Source organism: Hyperoodon ampullatus (assembly GCF_949752795.1).
Source record: "Hyperoodon ampullatus genome assembly, chromosome: 5".
NCBI classification, from domain to species: Eukaryota; Metazoa; Chordata; class Mammalia; order Artiodactyla; family Ziphiidae; genus Hyperoodon; species Hyperoodon ampullatus.
Window position 1 is genome coordinate 5,406,159 of NC_136918.1, and position 22,740 is coordinate 5,428,898.

Below are 22,740 nucleotides of genomic sequence, written 5' to 3' on the forward strand. Positions count from 1 at the left end.
ATTAGGAATTGTTATTAAGTTCCCTTTGCCTTACCAGCATTGTATTTTTTACAGCGTTCTTTTAAATTTGAGTAAGGATTTATCTAGTTCCATTTTAGTTGCTACTTCCTCCCTGTTTTTTCTTTTCTATTATTCCAAATTAATTTTAACTTTTTATAATTTTAACTTACTGTACTCTTCAGATATACAGGTCTTATTTTTATTCCCTTGAGTCCTTCCTTTAGTATTTGAGGCAGATTTAAATAGTTATTTCTTCAGAAGAGTTTAGATTCTGAGACATTAAAATTCATATTTGCAAAATTAAAATAAATGCTTTGTTTGTTCATTTACTTTTACAGGTTCGAATGCAGGCACTGAAATGCTTCTCAGTTTTAGCTTTTGAAAACCCCCAGGTATCGATGACCCTGGTAAATGGTAGGCTGGAACTTTCAGTGGCACCTACACAATTTAATTTATGAACTTTGTAGATTTAAAGAATTCCTTAATCCTTGTTGTTTGTTTTATTTCTAGTTTTGGTTGATGGAGAATTGTTACCACAAATTTTTGTGAAGATGTTACAGAGGGATAAGCCCATTGAAATGCAGCTCACATCAGCAAAATGGTAAAGGTCAAGACAATGTGGGAAGAAAGACAGTGCTTTATCAATTTAGAGTATTTTTGGACAGCCTAATGAGCTCACTTTCAATCCCCATCTTGTTTTGGGATTTTGAAATTTGAAAGTCATGGGATTATCTCATATCTTCTTAAATGGATGTGAGTTTTATACTCAGTTTACTACTAGTAGCATGCAGAACAAGAACTCTCTTATAACATCTAAGACTACCTACAGAAAATTACTTCATTACATTCCCTTCTCCTTGTATTTCAGTTGAAATAACACAGAATTAGATCAGATTTAACCAACACATATTATGCTAAGTATTACGTCAGGAAAACATAAAGATATAGAAATAGTGAGAATTAGTTGAAGTTGATAACCAAGGCATGATTTCAGAGAATGTGACTTCCTCATCTTTGGAAAAACAAAACAAAGATTCCTCATAGAGATGTGACCATTTATAAGATAGTTACGTAAAGTTCTTATTAGCACAGTTCCTGGCTCATGTAAGCATTCAGTACATGTTAATTCTGTAATTATCAATACATTACCAGATAGGTTTAACACCTGTTATGTAGGGTTCTGTGCTAAGTGAATGGTTTAGTTTCAGTATTTAAAGAAGCTGTGGCTCTCTAATATTTTGGCCAGAATGAGGAGTTTTCAGTGAATCACCCCTGCATCATGAATTGTTTTCTGTTTGTTTATATGATTTGTATTTTTTGTTTGTCTGCGTTTTTGTCTTCAAAACTGAGCATTTGCCTTTTTGTTAGTAAGGTAATACTCTCATGGAACTGCTTTCAAAAAACAATGTAGTAACAAATCTTAAGATAATGATAACAGCTATAAAGAATTCATCTCCTACAGTGTAAGTAAGGAGTTTTACTGACTTGTTTATAACTTTCCCCAGAAGCCAGAACATGGGGTATTTTAGGGTTTTTTCCCTCCAGCTTACCAAAGGAATCTAATTCAAAAAGGAAATCCATTCATTTAAGTTTCTTAATTGCTTAATGTTCAGTACTTGCTTAGAGAGTAGAAAGTAATTGTATTCTTATTCACAGCCAGATACAATTGTGAAGGTAAATTGTTTTTCAGTAGAGCCAAATCACTAATTAATTCTCAAAGCCACTTCTGGTAACCTCTGACTAGTTAGTTAATATCTTAACTGTCTTAGCTAATAGGGATAGCTATAAGTGTTACAAGTTAAATGCTTCTTCTGTGATACTTCTACCACTGCTATTGGAGTTGAAATATCCCAACTTAACTTCATTTAAATTTAGATACTTTGTTAACTTTATATTTTATTTAAAAATTTTTTCCTTTTTATTATGGAAAATTTCAGATAAAAAGTAGAGAGAAAAGTATAGAGAACTCCAGTGTGCCTAGCACCTTGCTTTATCGTTTACCCATTCATTCGGCCATTTATTTTTAAAACAATTTTGTAGGTATTTTTAAAAACTTCTGGCTTACTGTCTGCCTATATCGGATAGTTTTCTTTGACTATTTAATTAACAAAATCTCAGATAAGGGAGTGTCAAAACCTTCTCCCTCAAGATAAGTAAGAGTAGTTGTCTTTTTTTTTCCCCATAATATCTTAAAGGCAAGTAGGTGGTGGTGGTTGTTTTTTTAAAGCTTTAAAACACAAGCAAAAACTTACTTTCTGCCGTCTTATTCCAGTTTAACTTACATGTGTAGAGCTGGAGCAATTCGGACAGATGACAACTGTATTGTATTAAAGGTGAGCGAATTAATTCTTTCTAAAAACATGTGAAAATTATCCAGGCATATAAATGTTGAATATAAATATTTGTATTCCTATTTCTTTTTACACATTTATCACTATGGTATGTGTGCACAGCATGAAATAATATTAAAACACCATGCTTTTCAGTGGGATGGCATGTAGTTTTAAAAAATTGGTTTTAGATATGTTTTGAAAGTCAAAGTAAATCTTTCCTTGTCAAACCTTTTTCACTTTTATGGCAATTAGAAGGATGTAAAAATTATAAAAATGTGTAAAATTCAGGTTAAATAGAAAATATATTTTAGTCCTTGATTTTCATTAAGTTTGCAACACAGTTGTGTAGGCAAGCAGTTCACTAACTCTATAGATAAAGACTTTATTTCACCCACATGGCAGATAATCAAAAGGCATAATGAGAAAGAATAAGTAAATAACACATGAAAGCAGTCATCATTATTGTGGTGTGTCAGATGCAACTAGAACTCAGAAAAGCCCAGATAAAAGACTAGCCCTTAAAAGTCCTAAGACCTGGATTCTGGTTTTAGCACTTCCACCACTGACTGGGTCGGTAGCCTTGGGCACATCCCTTATTCTTGTGGTGCCTCAGACTCCTAATTATGAAAATGGAAGCAATAATTCCTGCTCATCTATCCCAAAGGGATATTGAGAATAACAATATATTAAATACATTAAACAGCTTTTAGTTATAAAGAACAGAACAACTGTAAGTAAATTGATAGTGTGTCACTTTGTGAATGTGAGATCTCATTATCAGTGTTCAAAATGAACCCAAGGATAAAAGAACATTAAGAAGATTAATGTTTCCTTTAGTCTTTGGTGAAGCAAGACAGTTTAATGAGATCTGAGGACCCCTAAGTAAATAGCACTGCATAGAGTGCTAAGGGCTTCCAAGCCCTTACTTAACTGCTCTCCCCCTCCTTTTCTTTCTCATTGGTAAACTAGGTTAATAAGTATCTTCTTTGTGTAGTAGTTGTGAGCATTAAATTCAATAATCCATGAATATATGGTATTGATAAATGTTGGTAACTGTTCCAAGGAAAATAAGAATAGGCTTTCTTCTTGGAAGCCTCGGGTCATATTTAAAAGATGGAACCAGCCTGATAAGAAATCAACAGTGAACAATAAAGTGCTAAACTCTGTGGTCAAGCTATAATAGGAACTTAGAAAAGAACAAAGCATAGTTGACTGCGGTTGTAGAGGAAGTCTTCCTGTAATTCTGATGTTTCAGTTTCTATTTCCACATAATCCTTTAAAGTTGATTCATCAGCCTTAGAAATATAAACATGGGATATTTTTATTGAGAACCTAATGTAGATAATTTACCAAGACCAGTGCCGAGGTTTTTGAAGGACCTCAGAAATAAAATTGGACTAGTAGATATCACAGTCATTCCAGGGAGTTCTCTGGAGAACTCAGGAACTATGATTGATGCATTTCACTTGGATTACAGGAGAACTGGTAGAATCTGACTAATGGGAAGATCACTGAGTTTTTAAAGCTGTATTTTGTTTTTGCAACTGTAAGTATTAAACTCTAAACAAAAATTGAAAGTCATCCCAGCTATATCATACTCATTAAGGAAAAGATAACATACTTTTTCTAAGGCAAAATCGTTCCTAATTAAACTGCTGGATGTATTTTAGGTAAATAAATACATAGACAGGGCAGGAGCATCAGAAGTGATTTATTAGGGATTCTTAAATGTCTTTTGTAAGGTTGTCCAATAAAGCTTCAGTCTTATCAATCACAAAAGCCTAATTAGACTTTATATTAATGTGCTTTGAATATCTGGGAGTTTAGTGTGCCAGTGTAAATGATTAATATGCACTGAATTTTGTGTGTTTTTACATTCCAAAAAAAACTTCTATTCTCTGAAAGTCTTTATTGAAACATTTGATCACAAACATGACTCCCAGTAAAAACTGTTGGGTTGATATATTTACTATATGATCTCCATCATGCTTTTGCGTTTACCAAAAAGCAAATAATTAATATCACTACCTTCCAGACATTGCCTTGTTTGGTTCGAATGTGCAGTAAGGAGAGGTTACTAGAGGAGAGAGTTGAAGGAGCTGAGACACTCGCCTATCTGATTGAACCAGATGTTGAGCTACAGAGAATTGCTAGCATTACTGATCACCTCATTGCCATGCTTGCTGATTATTTCAAGTATCCCAGCTCTGTGAGTGCCATCACTGATATTAAAAGGGTATGTTCTCTTTTCCTTTTCAGCAGCTCAAGAGAGGGATTTTTAAGAAGATTTTCTTACTGTTCACCACTTTTGAACCAATTGATGATTAACAGTTCAGAGCCCTTTTAAATAAAGAAATCTTTCAGTAATGTAGATGATGTCACTTTATGAGTTTTGAATCCAGTTTGCTTCATGTTTATTGTCAGAAGTTTTTTAGTAAGGAGATAATCAGAAAATTGCATCCCAAATTCCCAGCTAACCCCAAAATAGTGGGGTCTCTAAGCTGGTTATTGACATTATATCAGCATCATCTAATGCTATTGAAAGTCCCAGAATCAACTTTGTCACTATATTCTCATTCTTTAGGACGAGGGTAATCTTTTGTTCCAGGCGACTGAGTGGCTTTATTTTACTCTCCGCCACTGTCTTTTTCATTTGCTACCTTTTCTTCTAATTTTTGCCATCTCTTCTTTCTTTTCTGCAGTTTCATACTGTGCTTTGGGCCTGCTAGTGACAGCTAAAGCACCATCTAACCTCTAGTTTGAGACCATCAAGGACCAAATTGTGCTAACTTTTTCTCAAACTATAAGTTCCTCAGAATAGGTAGATATTCTTTTTGGCTTTGTTTTTCTCAACATGTTTGTCATATCCACTTCTCTAAGCATGAGAGATAAATATTCTGTTAGAGAAAGTTTATTTAAGGAGGTCATGGTATAGAGAGCATTGCCTCCTAAATAGTAACCAGTACTGTTTCACAAATGTGACTGTATTTTTGATGCCACTGGTCCCAGTGGTAAATTTTTTTAAACTGTTCTCTTGACCTCTCCCATGCCCCTGAGTTCCAAAAAACTTCATCCGGTAGGCAGCTGTTCATTTGGCATTTAACACTGAAAATAAAACAAACTATTAAGGGTATAACTTTTCTCTGTCTCAGAAAGGGCCTAAAATAACTTCCATTGATATTTGTATTAATGTACACTGCCCTTTATGTATTAAAGTTATGCGCCTGCTCTTCCTTCAGTAGTATTGTTTTTCTAGTAGAAGTGATAGGTTATATTGAAGCAGCTGCCTTGTCTGTTTGCCCTCTGGCTACTTGCTCACTGACAGAGTAACTCAAAGTACAAAGACATATGAGCAAGTCCTAACTACAGCCTCATGAACACCCTTAGCTGACCATCGCAGCAAGGCAAATAGAACACTTTGATGGACATGAGAGTGAGGAAACATAGTTACAAGAACATCTAGCTTACACATGTGCAAAACATTTAACTAGCATATAGAAGATTATCCCTTTTCTTAGGGTTTTTCCATTTTATTTCCATCACAGTAAAACTGGAATAATAATAACTTTTTTTTAAATCTCCTAAACTTGAATATTAGTTTGTTTTGTCATCTTTATTTTTGATGGTGGATTATCCAGTGGTTTCTGACATACAAGTATAGGTACTAGACCCATAAGAGAGACTTTTTTACATGTTAATAAATGTGTGATTTACGTGGTATTTTAGTCCAAGTCAGTATTCTAATAAATGTTATGACTGGAAAGTAGTTAAGACATAAGAATAGATATTTTAGAACTTATACATCAAAATGAGTGTCGTATATTGGGAGGTTCCTCCCATAAACCATCAGTACCTGCTTTGATCAAAATATCGGGGGAGCTACTCTTAATAATTGCCTTCAGAACCACCCCAACTGAGTTTTAGTTTTTTACTGTGGAGTTTTTGTTGTTGTTGTTACTCTAAATGATGTTACCCAGTTGGATTTCCCCCTCTTCACACTCCAGTGACAGTTAACTTAAAACTCTCTTAGTCAATGAAAATACGTTATTATTGTCAGGGTTTTCTTGCCAGTGTGCCATTCAGTTCTTTAGGAATGTTCAAAAGAGGGTCTCAGAATATTATGAACAACACCTACATCTTTGCATAAGGGTGAACCTTTCCAAGGCAACTCATTTGGAAAAAGTTGCAATCATTTGGATAAGTTATATCTCTTAGTTATAAAATTATTTACTGATATGCCTTATATATTTACTGGTTCATATTTAGTCACTGAAAGTGTCCTGAGAACACGCTTCTCTTTTATTTTTATGGTAGTTTGGTGATAAATCAGGTATATGGAAGAATTGATAACTGAGAAAGCCAGTTATGCATATGAAAAGATAGCGTTAATTGTTTCATACCAGTAAGTAAGTTTAATAAATTTATCCCAAAAAAACCCCCTGAACATAATACTCAGATAGCTGTAATAGACAGGTAGTAATGATTACCATGGTCTGTTGTTTATTAAGCATTTTTACAAAGGTTTTCCTGCTTCTAAAAGCTTTTTAAATGCTGAAATTTGTTTAGCACTATTAATGTTTGGGAAAACCTTCTAAAGATACTGTTGCAGCAGCACTCAAGTTATCAGCTGTATTCTGGGGTTAGAAAGGCCTGAGTGTGCCATTTTTTTTGTTTTTTGTTTTAATTTAATTAATTAATTAATCAATTAGTTGCAGCCTGTGGGATCTAGTGCCCTGACCAGGGGTCGAACCCAGGCCCCCTGCATTGGGAGTGTGGAATCTTAGCCACTGGACCACCAGGGAAGTTCTTGTGCCATGTTTTTGAGAGCATTTCAAAGAGTTGGTGGGAAATTCCCTGGTGGTCCAGGGACTCTTCCACTGCAGGGGACACGGGGTCGATCCCTGGTTGGGAAGCTAAGATCTCGTGTGCCGCGTGGCACAGCCAAAAAAAAAAAAAAAGAGCTGGTGCAAGCAAGCACCAGTGCCACTAAAGCTACCATCTAGAAACACTGAATTTTTAAGGCTCAAAGGTTCACAAAGGTTTTTCATACACCAGTGTCACATTTTAGACAGAAGCAGACTGCAAGAATTCTAGGTCATGTTGACACAGACACAGCAAGGTCTCAGTCATATGTGAGCAGAAACCCAAAATAACCAGCACTGATACGTTAATAGTTGTTAAAACGTATTTTTTCTTCAACTCTACTTTATTAGTTTTATTGAAAATTTAATTTGTGGACTGGGTTGGAACATATCTTTTTTTCCCTCCCATAGCTTGATCATGACTTAAAGCATGCTCACGAACTTCGCCAGGCTGCATTCAAGCTCTATGCCTCTCTCGGAGCAAACGATGAAGACATCCGGAAGAAGGTGAGTCTGGGAGAGGGGCGTCCCCCAGTCCTGACAGCCAGCAGGCAGGGAGTGACGTCAACCTGAAAGTCGTGTTGAAGAGCACTAACAGTGACTGTTTGAATATAATAAAACAGAGTGACTAAAGGCGTAATGGAAGAATGAATGGGACCCGGATTTGGGGGGTTGTTTGTTTGTTTTTAGAACATAGAGTGGCATGGCCCTGCCGGAATGACAAATAACTGGCGTGCTTTTTTGTGTCATTAATATGGATTATTGTGTTGCACATTTTTGCATGTGTTCTGATAAAAATCAATTCTAGCACTGTGAAGCTTCAGACACCTTGAAAGACCTAACACTAGAATTGTAAATGTTATTTATGGAAATAACTTTCCAATGCCATTGAGAAATTCAAATCTCTATTGTATATTGTTCTTTGATATGTGGCTTAGTTATGTTTTGATTTTTTTTTTGCTACTGTGCAAGTTCGATGTGAATAAAATCTTTGTGGAATAATGATTTTATGTTTAGCGAGTGGTCATCTGAATTTTCCAGCTCCCAAAAAATGTGTCACTGCTATAGCACCTTATGTTATTACAGCCTAGTCCAACACTGAGCTCATGTTCTTTATGAGAATAGTTCTAAGCAGGGAGTAAAGTATTGTGGTAAGCTCTGATCTGGCTCCCTCCACAAACCAAAAGCCTGGAGCTTACTACTCAAAACAAAACCCATATAATCTAATAAATTATAAACAAGGCTTTTAGGAACATCAGTAAACGAATTCATATGTTCTGTCTTGATGAGCCATAGCAGAGAGAGCAAATTTTGCATTATTTACTGAATGTGGCAGTTTACTAAATCTCCCCATCTTGCATTGGTATTTTAAGGAGCCCTGTGAGAGAAATCACAGAGTATTGGGACTTTAACGTGATTTAGAGAAGTACTTTGGGCTTGTAGAAAGAGAAGTATGGAATTAACTGTAGGTTTATTGAAATAAATTGTACCATTCTTGGAGAAAATTGAAATTAATAGCAGTAAGATCAGTAAGATTAGATATGTAAGTAGCTTTGCTTTAAAATCAGTGCAGAAAACACAACTAAGCTGAATGTTTTCCATGTACCTCAATTTAGTTGAGTTAACAAGATGTTTTTGACTTGAAGTGTTCTAGTAAATATCTATAAAATCCTCTTTGACACCTCTAAGCTTTCATTTGTAAAATGTTACTTCAAGGCAAACATACTAGTGATATGATTTTCCCTATGTCTAATCATGATTTATGAATGTTGTTCATATGTTTCATTCAGTTCAGGTACATGGTGTATTGCAAGGGAAGAGGCTTTTATGGCAATTCATATAGATAAAACATTTTTAAAAAATTGACATGGACTGTATAACTTAAACCATCCCCAAACAAATCATTATGTATTTATTAGGGCCCAATGGAAAGAGGAGAGGTATTTTACCCAGTCTTTTAGCTGAAGAAGGCCATGCCATGGACTGAAAGGGAGATAGATAGATGGACCATAATGGGGGAAAATAGGATGTCCATTTGTACTTCTTTGTACTTTTTTGTTAATAAACTATTGTTTTGGAATTAATGACTTTAATTTGTGATATCGTGTTCTAGAAATATAACGTAACAGTCTGATGATCAGTAGTCTATTAAAACTTGTATTTATAATGTGTATAATTTCCTGGTAAGGCTAATCCTGATAATTTCTGTAGAAAGATAACAAATAAAGAATAAGTTATAATTATTATAGTTTTTTGTGTGTGCTGAAGAAAAGATACTATAGTATGCCTATGTAATGGGGATTATATAGAGTTTTTAGGAACGTATTTAATTTCTGGGAAATCAAGTGAATAATTTATAGTTCATAGCAACTACTGAAGAGAGAAATTGTAAATTGGAAAATATAAAGTAATTTTGTGATAAAATCTGCATGAAAACGGTTCTTAGGAGTGGAGAATTTTTATTTTCAGTGTATAAAAATGATAACTGTTAACTCTTCCTTTGAATGCGTTTATTTCTATTCTATTTTTGTTGAAATAATTATTTGGATAGATTCTTATTTACTTTCTCCATGAAATATTTATTTACCTTTTACACTTCTGCCTTAACTTTGATTGTATTTCTTTTTTTGGTGTAGATTCTTGAAGTACAATGTTTATTATTGTTTTATTTTTTAATGCAATTTTTATACTTGCCAAGATGGAATTTCAGTTTACTGAGTTGATGAGTGGACAACCTCTGAAAGAAATTTCAAAGACTATAGACCTATTTCCGCCCCATCCCTCACCCCACCCCCCCAGCCAAACAAAAAGGCTTATTTATTCCAGGATAAAAGTATGAAATGTTCAGTTGGTCTGCCCTTTAAATTGAAAATGGTAATGTGATTCAGTAAATATAGGAAGTAACATATATCCCATTGCCCTGTTATGACCAGTTAAGGGAATGAGGCAGAATGAATAGAAAACTAAAGCAAAGAGATAGAGACAGTGAGAGGTATACACAGCAGTAAAGGAGAGATACAAGCCTCCTCTCTTCATGGAATTATGGTTCTATTTCATTGCTTGTAAAGACTGCAAAAGGCCTGCTGTGATTTCATTTCTTAATAGCTTCTCTCTGGGCCACACAAAATTAAGCTGAAGACTGAATATGACCTGTAGGTCAGAGATTTACCACTCCTGCTTTGAAGCAGTGTTAGTGTGTTCTCATTAAAAGAAACCAACTGTATAACAAACGGTCCCTGGAACCTAATAAGCACTCAGTAAATATTGTTGAGTGGATACAGAGAGATAAATATAGAAATGAAAATGCAGAAATCATACACAGAGTGATATTTCCCTTAATACACCTAGATCTTGTATCCTTCTGTGCAGAGCAAAGTTGGTATCCTAATTCCTAGCTTGGCATCCTTTATCACTCTGTGGCCTATCTACAAATTTCCTGATTTCCTGTGGTGTCCTGTCAGTGAAAGGGTGGAAAGAGTCCTGCGGTGAAAGTGGAAAACATTACCATTGGCTGTGACATGAAAAGGGAGAAGAAGCCCAAGAAAAGATGAAGGACCACTCACCTTGACAACAGATATGGCCTGGCCATATTAAACTTAGAATAATTCAAGGATTTTGGTTAGGGAAAGCAAGGGCAGAGCAGGAGTTAAGAGCTTGGTGAAAGAAGGGTCCAGAGCACATTAGCAGTAACTGCACTGACAGCAACGCCAGGTAAAAATTAGCTGTAATCTCTGCCACGGACAAAGTCTACAGTTTCTAATAGTAGTCTTTACCACCTAGTAATGCTGAGTAAGAAGCATAAGTTCAGTTAATGGGACAGTAACAAAGAAGTTAAGACAACTAACAAATTATTTTAAGTACTGGCATCTCAATCAAAACCCCAGTCAGTTGGCTAAGTCATGCAGAGGCAGCAGTGGCAAATTATAGCAGTCCTATAATTGTGAGGCCCATTGTTTTATAACAAAGAATTGCTTTTTTGAAGACCATCACTTGATTGGTACCTGTTGATCATCAGTTAGGTTGGAAATTTAGAAGGATGGTCTCTCTTTTACTTTCTTCAAGGAACTTGTAGAATTTATCAGAAATAGCTAGGAAGTGTAAATTGAGGAAAATTAGAAATTTTAAATATAAATTAAAATTCAAGGAAATAAACTTAACAGGACGTTATTTTTATTTTTGATAAAAATAAAACATGTTACAAATGTAAATGTAGTACTTATTGTAGCCTTTGCTCCTTTGAGATATCTGACTAATGGAGCTTTTCAGAAAGCCTTCCTCTTGGATTTTGAGTACTTACATTTTAGCTGGAGATCCCTTTTGAGGAACTAGAATGTAAGCTCCATGAGGGCAAGGATTTTTTATATTTTGTTCCTCACTGTATTCCCAGCATCTACAATACTATGGGGTGCGTAGTTGGCACTTACCAATATTTGAAGAATGAATGGATGAATGGAAAAAATGAATGGACAAATGAATATTTGAACTCTTGCAAAATTGCATTGTTAAGCACCATTAATTGTGTTATATATGGGCCTCTCTGCATTAAGAACTTTCATAACTTTGCTAGCAATTTTACGGGTATGTGAAGAGAGGAGATTTAAAATAGAGGAAACCTACATCTGATCACATAGGCAAGGGGTTTCACTATACTAGCACAGAGAAAATGTAGGAAATTCCCATTTTCAAGAGGCAGACAATACCAAGGGCGTGTCTTCTACTTCTTTGATGTAGGTCAAAGAGAATATGTTTTATGGTATGGTACTTGTTTAATTTTGAAATAATTTTTGCCATTATTTCTTAGGTTTTTTTTCCTTTTTAAATGTATGATTTTTTAAAATTTATAGCATTCACAAGTGTGAATCTGGACCAGTTTTTTTCCCCTAGGGATAAAAGTATGATTTGGTTTATAGAAATTAGACGGACTGTCAGGAATCAATCTATTCTATAAAGTGATATACACCTGTATAAAATATTCTCAATGAATGTCAGATTTTTTTGAAACTCATAATTAGTGAAGGTCAGTAATTTAATTCAATTCTACATAGATTGATTGAACTGCCTACATTGTATAAACAATGTCAGATGGGTGGAGGGAGAGGGAAAACAGTAAGGTGAGATAAAGAGGAATAAAGACACAGCCGTAATACTCAGCATTTATAATAAAACCTCAGTACGTCTGAGGAAAGTAAGGAATGGCCAGTAAGAATTTGCTAGGGGCTCAAAGAATTATTTGGAACCAATTAAAATGGACATGGTGATATCAATGGAGCAGTCCTTGAATCAGTTTTGAAATTAATAATTTAATATTTTAATGTTTTCTAAATGCCTTTTATATCTTCAAGAATTGATAACATAAAATCTTAAAGTTTTACTCCCTGGCAAGGGCGGGGGGTGCCTGTGGAACAGTCACAGTGGTTTGTACATGATGTATGTGAAGAAGGTAGCAAAGCGTGAGATGTTCTTTTCTTTTTAAACTGAACAATTTTTTTTTCCTGGGCAAGACAGTTTTTTTGAGAAGTACAGGGAGAAAAAAATAAGAAAAGGAAAACAAAGAAGAATGAGAATTTTTCTACTCTCTTTTTCCTAGCAAAGGAAGTTATATCTACAGGGACGTTGTGAGGATGAGCTCTAATGTATTTAAAATGTCTAGCATGGTGCCTGTAGGTGCTCAGTAAATCGAAGCATTTATTAGACTATCTTAAATAACTTCATTGGAAGATTAAAAATAAATATATATTTTTAAGTATTGGGAGAAAAGCTGAACAGTGTTGGGGCATAAATAAAGAAGGTTTACAGTGAAAACAGTAATTTTATGCTATAAATTTCCAAGACTACTAGTTATTCCTTCTAGTAAAAAGAATATTTATACTTCAGAAGAATCAGCTCTTTTTTTTAGTTTATCTCTTATTAAAATGACAAGATGTCTTCTTACTCTTATAATTATATTTATAAATATATTTAAAATACTTGTTTTCAAAACTCTTTGTTGCTATAGCATACCCTCTGAAGCACCAAATATAATATTGCTTTTCTTGGAGTTAAATAGCATATACAATATAAATCAATAATTTGTTAGTATCATAAGTAGTAGATGTCTTGAGAAAAGTAAGGAGGCCAAATTCTGTCTAACATTGTTTATCTAAGTACTACTTATTACTGTCTGTGGTTGCCATAGATGTCATTTCTCCAAAGGGTCATCATTCATATGAAACCATATCTCAAATACATGTGTTCAAATTTTGAACAAATGTAAATCTCCTATGTTTTAGAAGTTACACGATTTTAAAGTATATTTGTAAATTTAATTTAGGTCAGTTTTTCTTAATATCTTTCTGCTATCTCAAAAACTTGATAAGCACTTCACTTTGAACATTTTAATCATTTGTTATTGCTTGATTTTATTACTAGTTGGTCTTCTGTGTAACAGTATAATTGTACCATGAATTTATATTTTAAAACATTTTGCGAAGTTCAGTAATTCTAAATGATCATTTAAAAGGTACACTGTCAAAATTCTGTATTTGTCTCTGCCGTGAAATCAGGCAGATGCAAAAAATTCTTTCTGAGCCTTAGTCTACATGTTGAAACAAATGCCTTGAACGTTTTGAAGGTTTTCGACGGTACCACAGAGGTAGCACCCTTCAGGACTTGGTTCTGCTACTGAATAACAACAAATTCATTCAGAATTCCTTGACTTAATCTGTGGTTAAATTGTTAGTTATCGTCTGAAAGCTAATCTACCAAAGAATTTTAAATGAACTCTGCAACACTGATTCATGATGGTAAGTATTTTTAAAGAGTTCACCATGACAGGACCAGGTTTTGCCACTTGCCCACAGTATTGAGACCCTTGGCCTTCAGCATACTGAAAGAAGCAAACCTGGGAGTGATAATGCTATATACAGAATAGAGGTATTTATAAAATCAAGTAATGAACTAATATTTCAGAGTTTCATTAAGTGGAGACATAAAATTGAGTGTTTTACTGTTATTTGTGGTATTATAGTTGCATAAATCATTGAATTATACTTCTTGTTCTTTTTTTTAAATAGGAAGTACAGATTGATTGTTTCATTCATTATTTACAATCTAAGACAGGTGATTATAAACCAAGAAATGGGCTAAAATATGATCTATATTAGATATGTAGAACTAAAATTAGTGACTTAGTTGGATTTTCAAGAATTTTCTATCTGGAAATGAATGAAATGTTTGGGATGATAAAATTTGTGGAGTAGTAGACCTTGAGAAGATTGAGTTTGTGATGAAGAACCAGAACCAGTGCTACACTCTTTTCTGTGATTAAAATGCTAGCACAGGAGTCAGCAAACTATATCCTGTGGGTACTTATTACCTATGTAATTATCCTGTAGCATGTGAGCTAAAAATGGTTTTTGCATTTTTAAATGGTTGGAGGAAGAAAACCGAAAGAAGAAGAGTATTTCCTGACATAAGAAAAGTAAATTAAATTCAAATTTGTGTCCATAAAGTTTTTCTCTCTTTATCTTTTTTCAGCTTTTTGAGATGTAATTGACAAAATGTCTATCAAGTTTTATTGGAATATAGCCATGTTGATTTGTTTATGTGTTGCCTGTGTCTGTTTTGCACTCCAGTGGCAGGTTGAGATGTTGGCTGCACAATCACAAGGCCCACAAAGCCTAAAATATTTACCATCTGGCCCTTTGCAGAAAAACTTTGCCCACCCTGTGCGAAAACTGCATAGCTTAAACAGAAACGACCATAAACCAGTTTGATGAAAAACTGCATTTCCCAGTTGCCTCTTCACACTGAACTATAGAAAGAAATGGGACCCTACCAAAGCCCAGGATCAGGGGTGGGGCGTGGAGATAAGTTGTCTGACTTCCTGAAAGAGACGCATTATCAAATGTTGACAGTATAACAGTGTCACTGGATTCTTTCCTATATGCGGATTCCCTTGTTTGAATGATTTTGGCATGTGACAGAACCCAGACAAATTGGGTAATAACTATGACTTTGGGTTATGGTAGGAAACCTTAGATTCTGTGTATTGATTAGCAGAGTTGCCCGAATAAGATTTTTCACCATGCCAATGAGAAAAATTAAGATCCAGTTCCCTTATTAAGCAAATATCCATTCAGCCTTTGCTATATACAAAGCCTTGTGTTAGATGGTATGGGGGCATGTTAAAGGCATGTAATTTAGGTATTTACATCAAGAGATAATCTGTTTGGGAAACGAAATTTAACAGAACTACCATTTATTGAGCACTTACTGTGTGCTGGGCACTGTGCTGATAATCAGCGTTAGCACATTATCTCCCTTAAACCTTATACAACCTTGTAAGATAGCTATTGCAGATCAGGAAACACGTGATTTGACCAAGACCAGCCAGCTAATAAGTGATAGCCCCTGCATCGTGTCCCAGTCTCTCTGACTCCAAAGCCTATGCTGTTAACCACTTCATTACTTTATTCATGTAGTATTAAATGCCATTACTAGAGCCAAATTATGATATGAAATGACAAGAAGTGTCACTGGAGAATGTGTGATGGTCTGAAGTAGTGCTATGAATTCAGAAAACTTAATAGTTTTTATTAAGTGGTTGCAAAATATCAGACTCAGAAAATGTGTCTTTTCTCTCACAGTTTTTGGTACAAAGTGGGTAATGAGATGCTTTAATCATGTCCATTTATTCATCTGGCATTTATGATACACCTCCTCCTTTGTGCCCAGGAACGAAGCAGAAGACTGGTGTGTACTTGTGGGAGCTTACAATGTAAAGCAGCTAAGGACTGAGACACTAAATGCTGTGTAGTAATTCCAGGGCCTTGGGTGTGTGTAAAAAGTCTCATCTGCATTGAAAGCCAGTTTTGCCGTGATCCACCCAAATATGATTAAAATAAGGCTGTAAATTGAAGTCCATTTATATACTATAAAGAAGTTTACTTAAAAGCATTCTCATCTTTTCCTTCCAAGGTATTAAGGAATGAAAGATCTCCGTATCTGTTTTCCTTCTGCATAATTGGAAATGTTTTTCTAAGGCCACTATCTTGACATGATTACACTGTAAATTAATGTTCTGGAAAGGAAGCATCCAGAGTTAATGATGTCATTTCAGAATCTTATTTTGTAGACAGCTTCCTTATGGAGTAGATTTAAACTTGAGGCAGCATTTTGAAATCTTCTTTTAGTAGTTATCTCTTATCAAGCTGTAACGTTCATAACTGGAATGTAAGCTCCATAAAAGCAGTACTTGGTAGATACTATGCTTGTATTTATTGAGTAAATTGTGTACCAGGTCTGGACATTAGAATTCAGCCAGCCAACCTGTAGGATACTTAAGACTACAGGTCTTACACAAAGCTGTGGCGTGCACAGCTTTGTGTAGAGTAGGGGCTGATCCGGGCCATTGTGTTGCACAGTTCTTAGGGCAGTGCATCATTCAGATCCCTGGCAAACGTAAGAGATGGAAGGGAAGTTTCTAGTTCTGTTGTTTGAATAGTCACTTATAATGGTTTTATTTATGTGCGAAAATAAAAGTGTAAATCAGCAGCTGTTTAGGTTCTATTCTGCCATAAAGCTAATGGTTGAACTTTAAAAATTGAACTCTTATGTGTAGAGAAATATTTTTTTGATAGAGGAAGTGTTGATTTATTTTTAGACATAAGTATTTCTCACACGCTGTATTTGTATTTCTGGTTTTAGGAGAAGGACAGGTCGGGCCAAGAGAGTTCTCCCACTTTTCCCTAAAGTATAGAAAAGTTTAGAACTTTTGAGTTTTTCTTCTAAGCATTTAACATAAATGAAGTTTCCCAGCTATTAAGAAGGTAAAAAGGTCCTGAGGTAGAAATGACAAAATACCACTTAAAGAGGCTTAAAAGCAAGAATGAAATATAGAAGCTTAAAAACAGGCCCACCCTGAGAACCCCCTCCTCTTCGTCCTCCACTCCTAAGGTGAAGTGATAACTGCTCCCAGGCTTAGACCTGCAGGAGAGCTTAGATGTTAATTTAGTTCAGTGCCTTCAAGAGAAAGGACCAAAAGGAGGCCCTGCAGATCAACTCTCATGATGTTTTGTTTTTCAATTTCTCTGGCTAAGATGTTACAGAAAAACCCAAACGAAGTTTTGGGCCAACCCAGTATTCTCCCAACCCCCTGTCTCCCAGGATTGTGGAGTTAGAGAAGTCTGGTATTAATGTGGGTGTGAAGAGCAATAGAAGACTGAGAGAAGGGAAGAAATGCTTTGTAAAATGTTTACTGAGACTCCAGAATATAGTGTTTTGATCAGTAATCTGTCCTAAGAGAAGCTGTGATCTTTTAGAAAAAAAAAAAAAAGAGCCTCTGGTAAAAACTACCCTTTATTTTTTAAATATTTGCTAGAGGAAAATGTCAGAAAATCTTAAATTGGAGCAGTGGCAAAGATATGACATAGGATAGGCTGTGGTTGGGAAAACCTGCAGTTCTCATCCAGAGCAGATGGGGCTTGTGGCCTGAGAACAGTAGAATATTAGTTCTGTTTATTTGGTATCTGCTGAAGCTAGATCCTGATTTTAGAATGGAGATCAGATTATAAGGGAATTGAATTTAAAAGTCAGTGGAACTCACTCTGGTGGTTTCTTCACAGTGTTTTCTTAATTTTTCTTCATTGACTTGCATCCTCTCTGACCTTTGGCGTTTATACTCCAACCCAAGCTGAATGGTTGATTTGTCATTTTTCTCTCTTAGTCCTGTGAGTTGTATGTTTTCTTTTTCCCTTGTCAGTCCAGTTTATTAATGATGACCTCTCTTGCCTTTTATAGTATATGCTAATCTTTTTTGGCCTAAGATGTCAGTATATAATTTGTAGTTCGCACAGCACTGCTGACTTTTTAAGTTCTCTTCTTTCGTCATTTTCAAATTCAGGCCTCAACTTAGTTACTAAGGCTAAGCAAAAATCTTATCCTTAAGTGCAGTGAGTAGAAAGGACCTCACACTGGAAGTAAGAAAACCAGGTGGAGCCCCAGCTCTGCCTCCGATTTGCCTAGAGAACCTGGACCAGTGACTGAATCTTTCTGAATTTCAAAGACCTCATTGTCAACTAAAGAAGGTGGATGAGTTTATTTCTAAGACCTCTGTAGATTTTAACATTATTCGACTAAAAATTAACAGCCGTAAATGGATTTAGATCTTTCAGAGAGTTGTATCTGCCGCCATTAACGCCATGCAGAAGAATGCAGAAAGAGGATTGGTTTCCCAGTTGAACTTGTTCAGGAGCAAGCACTGCAGCTGCCCTTGCTTGATTCATGAAAGGCCATGTGCTCTTGGGGGTTTTTGTTTGTTTGTTTTGCTTTGTTTTAATAAAGGGGACATGGCATGAGGATGTACTCAGGAATTATAAATATTAAGTGCTCAAGCATTTCCATGATATGCACGGCAGCATATCCTTAAGTATTCTGTGGCAGAATCAGAATGGTCACATCCTAAAACCTAGGAAAGTTGGTTTTCCATTTTTAGGAATAGATCCCTCCCCAGTCCTTTACCAGTGCTACTCAGTCTACCAGATCAGCTGGCTGTACGTGTTTATCTCACTCTAGTGTTTACTTTGTTATCTCTTAACCCTTCTCCTTCCTTCCAGCCTCTACCTCATTTCCAAAGCCAGTCGACTGCACTGTCATCCGATCTTGTGTTCATAGGGCTCATCTTTAAAAAAGATAAGTTAGATGAGGGGCTGGACCTTAAGTAAGTGGCCCCAAGTAGGAAAGACTCAAGTGTGTGCCCTGAGACCCATCTACATTGACACTTATGAAACTGAAGCATTGCCATCTACACCTAACAGGTTCAGGGCTCTTGTAGATCCTTTTTCCTTGCCACACCTACTCTTTGTTCCTGACCTCGTTGTGCTACACTCTGCTTGGCTGCTTTAGTCCTTGCTGCTTTAACTAGACTTTCTGGATTTGGTACCTTATCATCTTAGATCTTAGATGGCTACCTCTCCTGACTTACAAAGTTTGATTCCAAGTCTTCACTCTTTCTGGAGAATTCTGCCTTGTTATCCTCTGTTGGAACTCTTTCTAGGAACCTTTCACAAAAGCCCCTTTGGAATTAAATTGTGTTTGCCTGGCCATTGAAAACATTAGCATAAGTAATTGACATTAAGAAAATCCAACTCCCTTGACTCCGAGCCCACCTGCTTTGAATTGTCTGAGTAGTTTGGTGACACCACTGAGAATCTGCCTGGTTTCAGTTTCCACATCTTCTGCTTGATCTGGTTTCATCACAGTTCAAAGTCCTCTCTGAAGTTTGTAGTACCTGGAAAATGCTTCATCCTGGGTCTTGCTGGAAGAATAGCCGTGTCTTGTCTTTCTGTTTGTTTATTTGTTTTAACTCTGTAATCCTTCAGTTCTTCAGTTTTCTGAGGAAGAGATGGTATATGACTTGGCCACAACTTACTTATGGATCCACTAGTGCTCATGGAGGGCTAGGGAATTCCCTTTTAAGCTAAGGCCACCTTTATCTTGTTAACATTCCCATGTGTGCCATGAACCTCTGCCTTAGGATTATCTGGGTTCTGCATTTTCGCCATGACCCTCTAAGCTGACTACCCTTCTCTCCCCCAGGCTGTAGGGATCTCCTGTCCCAAGACAGGGGCCTCAGATGCTGTTCCAGTAGATCTTCATCTACTCCTACAAGAGCTGCAATGTCAGAGCCAGAAAGCTTAGCAAAAGCATGTAGTTATGAAGACACCAGGTCCATTGACCTGAAGTGTGGTCAGTTTAGGGTGCAGCATATTTTGTGTGATTTAATTCTGTAGTTAAGTGTACAAACCAGTCCTCTAAAAGAGCAGAGATAGAGAGATGGCTCCTCCACTCTGAGGATTCAGGCCACTACTGATATTCCTCCCGGCCAGGCACAGTGTCTGTGTATCTCTCTCTCTCTCTCTTTCTCTCTCTTTTAAAGCAGATTCAACAAGCTATGCCGCAGGGCATATTTGCTGAGCTATGGCTGAGGAATCTCCAACAAGAATCATGAGGCACAACAACTTCAAGCCCTACTTGGCATTGCACTTATATCCTGGAAAGACCTAAAGATCCTTTGCCGGGGCTAGGACTTGGCTGTCCATTATTATCAAGGCTTTACAGCACGGTACTGGTGTCATTGAAAATGTGTTTTATTGTACTTGGCTTTCCAACCCCAGATCTGAGAAGCTATCTAGTGCTCTGTTAGACCTTCATGTGGGTCAGAGGGCTATGGCAGCGGCCACTGCCAATTCCTTCCCAGCTGACTTGAAATTTTTTTCTGTGGATTTGATTCCAAACCTTTCCCTACCTCCTAATCACATTTTTATCCTCATTTTGGTTAGTGTACTCACTATAATTCTCCTTTTATCCCTGCATAGGCGCTCTCAGTAGCCTCAAGGCTACAGTTGCGGTTAGATCATGTTGCTCATTCACATAGCCTCTTAGGATAGTCTTCTGGATTAGAATCCTAGATTCATTTCACATTCTGATTTTGCATCATTTTCACCCACTTGCTCCCTGACTGATATCTTGATGGAGAGAGTAGATCAGACACTCAAGTAGTGTGCTTTCTAGAAACCTAGTAGCATTACTGAAGTTCCTCCGTGACGAATTTAGTTACAAATCTGGGCCTCCTACTGCAGATATTTTGATAGACTATGACCTGTAGTCTGAAGGGAATATACTTCCAGATAGTCCTACTGTTTTGTATCCTAAATCAGGAGAAAAGTTTTCCAGCCACCTTACAGCTATCCTCCAGCCCAAAGTGTCAGCCACCACACCCCCAAGAAACTTGAGAGAAAGCTCAAAGCTCCACTCTATGTTGCAGTGACTGACCACTAACACAGTTCTCCAGTGTCCTCTGGCCTGAGCCAGAACATTGTCTGGTAAGGTCATTAATGGCCACTTCCCAGCCTATAGGAAAACTCCCATTCTTGAGAATGGATGTTTTTCCTACTTACCCTTTGTGCTTATTTTACTCTGTTTGCCTGAAGCCCGATGGCCTGTGTCACCTCTTGCTGACATCGATTCAAGTGGCGTAGCCCTTGAATAGTTAATTGCACTTGCTTGTTCAACACTAAGTTTGGTGGGAACGAGGGCTCTGTCTCCCGCATTGTATCTTCCAGTTTTAAAACCATGCCTAGCGCTCAGTGGACACTCAAATATTTGCTGAATAGGTAAATGCGGGTATGTAAATAGGAGCCGTGCCGTGTTTACCCTTCCTTGCCTACTCCCTGATTTTGTCCCCCTGTCTTGCGCTATCTCCAGTCTCTTCTCACCAGCCTTGCTTCCCAGGTCACTTCTGAACAACATGATAGTTTTGCCCAAACAGACTAACACAATTTTTATTTACCTGACTGCAAAGAATTGGAGGTAAAATAATCATTGCTCTATCCTCTCGTTTTACTGAAGGCCCAGAGAGGTCAATTGAGTTGCTCAGAAGCATAGAGCGAGTCTATATGCCTGCATGATTGCTACACCTGTCCTGTGCCTTGGCAGATTTACATCTTTGGTTAGGTGTGGCTGGTCAGTATTATCCAGAAGTCTCTTTCAAGTCTTTGCCATGCCCAGGTTTCTTAAGCACCAGAAGCCAGTCTAATAGTATTTCTCAGTTCTTGGAGAGTAATCACGTGTCCCTGTCTCTGCCCCAGCCCCCATCACTTCATTTTCTGATAACGTAATTACACTCAGTACAGGCAACTGTTTCTCCCAAGTTATCCCTTCTTATTCTCAAGTAAAATTTATTTCCCCAGCCACTGGGAAGGAGCTTTCAGACTTCTGCATTTAGCTATCCAGTGCCTAAGACTTGTGCCCCAAGTTTTAATTTCCTTCCCAAGCTAAAGGTCCTGGTTTGGCCTTGTCTTTTTCAAGAACAGTGGCTAGTCCTTGATTGAAGTAACCTGTCAGTCAACCAGTCTTTGACAGTTGCTGTAGCACAAAAGATTAGATAACTTGGAAAACACTATAATCCCAAACAAATAGTGTAATAAGGTCCTAACTAGTTTATTGGAGTGAGACTAGTAAGGAAATGAATATAAGGTGTACAGTGCAAAATCACTTGATTGGGTATTCAGGAAGAGATGGAGTCAAAATTAACACAAATGTAGTGACTGGGAGAATAGTAACACTATCAGAGTGACAGACAGACAGATGTAGAGAAAGAGCAGGCTTAGGGAGGGAAGATAAACTCAGCGTGGGACATGAGTTAGACGTTCCACCAGACATTGTGGAACTTACGTTTGTGTTTAGCAGGCAGTTGGAAATATGAAGCTAGAGGTCAGGAAAGAGAATTACCCATATCAAGCTGATTTTGAAGTCACAACAGTGTCATTTAAGTAGAGTAAGGATGAACAGAGCTTTGGGACACATGTCCATTTAAGGAAGGGAAGGGGTGAGAGGTCTGTAGCTTAAAGAGGCTAATGTTTGGGCACTTAGGTCTTTTAAATAGGAGTGGGAATGGGAGGTGGGGCAGACTGAGGAAGAGGGTCCAGTGGCGTGGGGCAGAGGAAAGATGCAAGGAAGAGGGGTGGGGGAGGGGGGAGGGCTTTGAGCTGTAAGTACCCAGCTTC

General features: G+C 36.8%; 1 protein-coding gene across 3 annotated transcripts in view; it reads left to right on the forward strand.

Annotated features, from left to right (window-relative positions):
• Nucleotides 1-22,740, forward strand: part of ARMC8 (armadillo repeat containing 8) — a gene marked incomplete at its 5' end in the record, with an annotated part of 102,896 nt that overhangs the window by 50,070 nt on the left and 30,086 nt on the right. For 2 of the 3 annotated variants that reach the window (XM_079704904.1, XM_079704905.1), the window contains 5 exons: nt 339-414; nt 511-601; nt 2,273-2,333; nt 4,369-4,569; nt 7,607-7,702. In XM_079704904.1, the coding sequence (XP_079561030.1) occupies nt 339-414; nt 511-601; nt 2,273-2,333; nt 4,369-4,569; nt 7,607-7,702 (525 nt within the window). The remainder of the gene's footprint in view (nt 1-338; nt 415-510; nt 602-2,272; nt 2,334-4,368; nt 4,570-7,606; nt 7,703-22,740) is intronic. The other variant, XM_079704906.1, reaches the window with a different exon arrangement.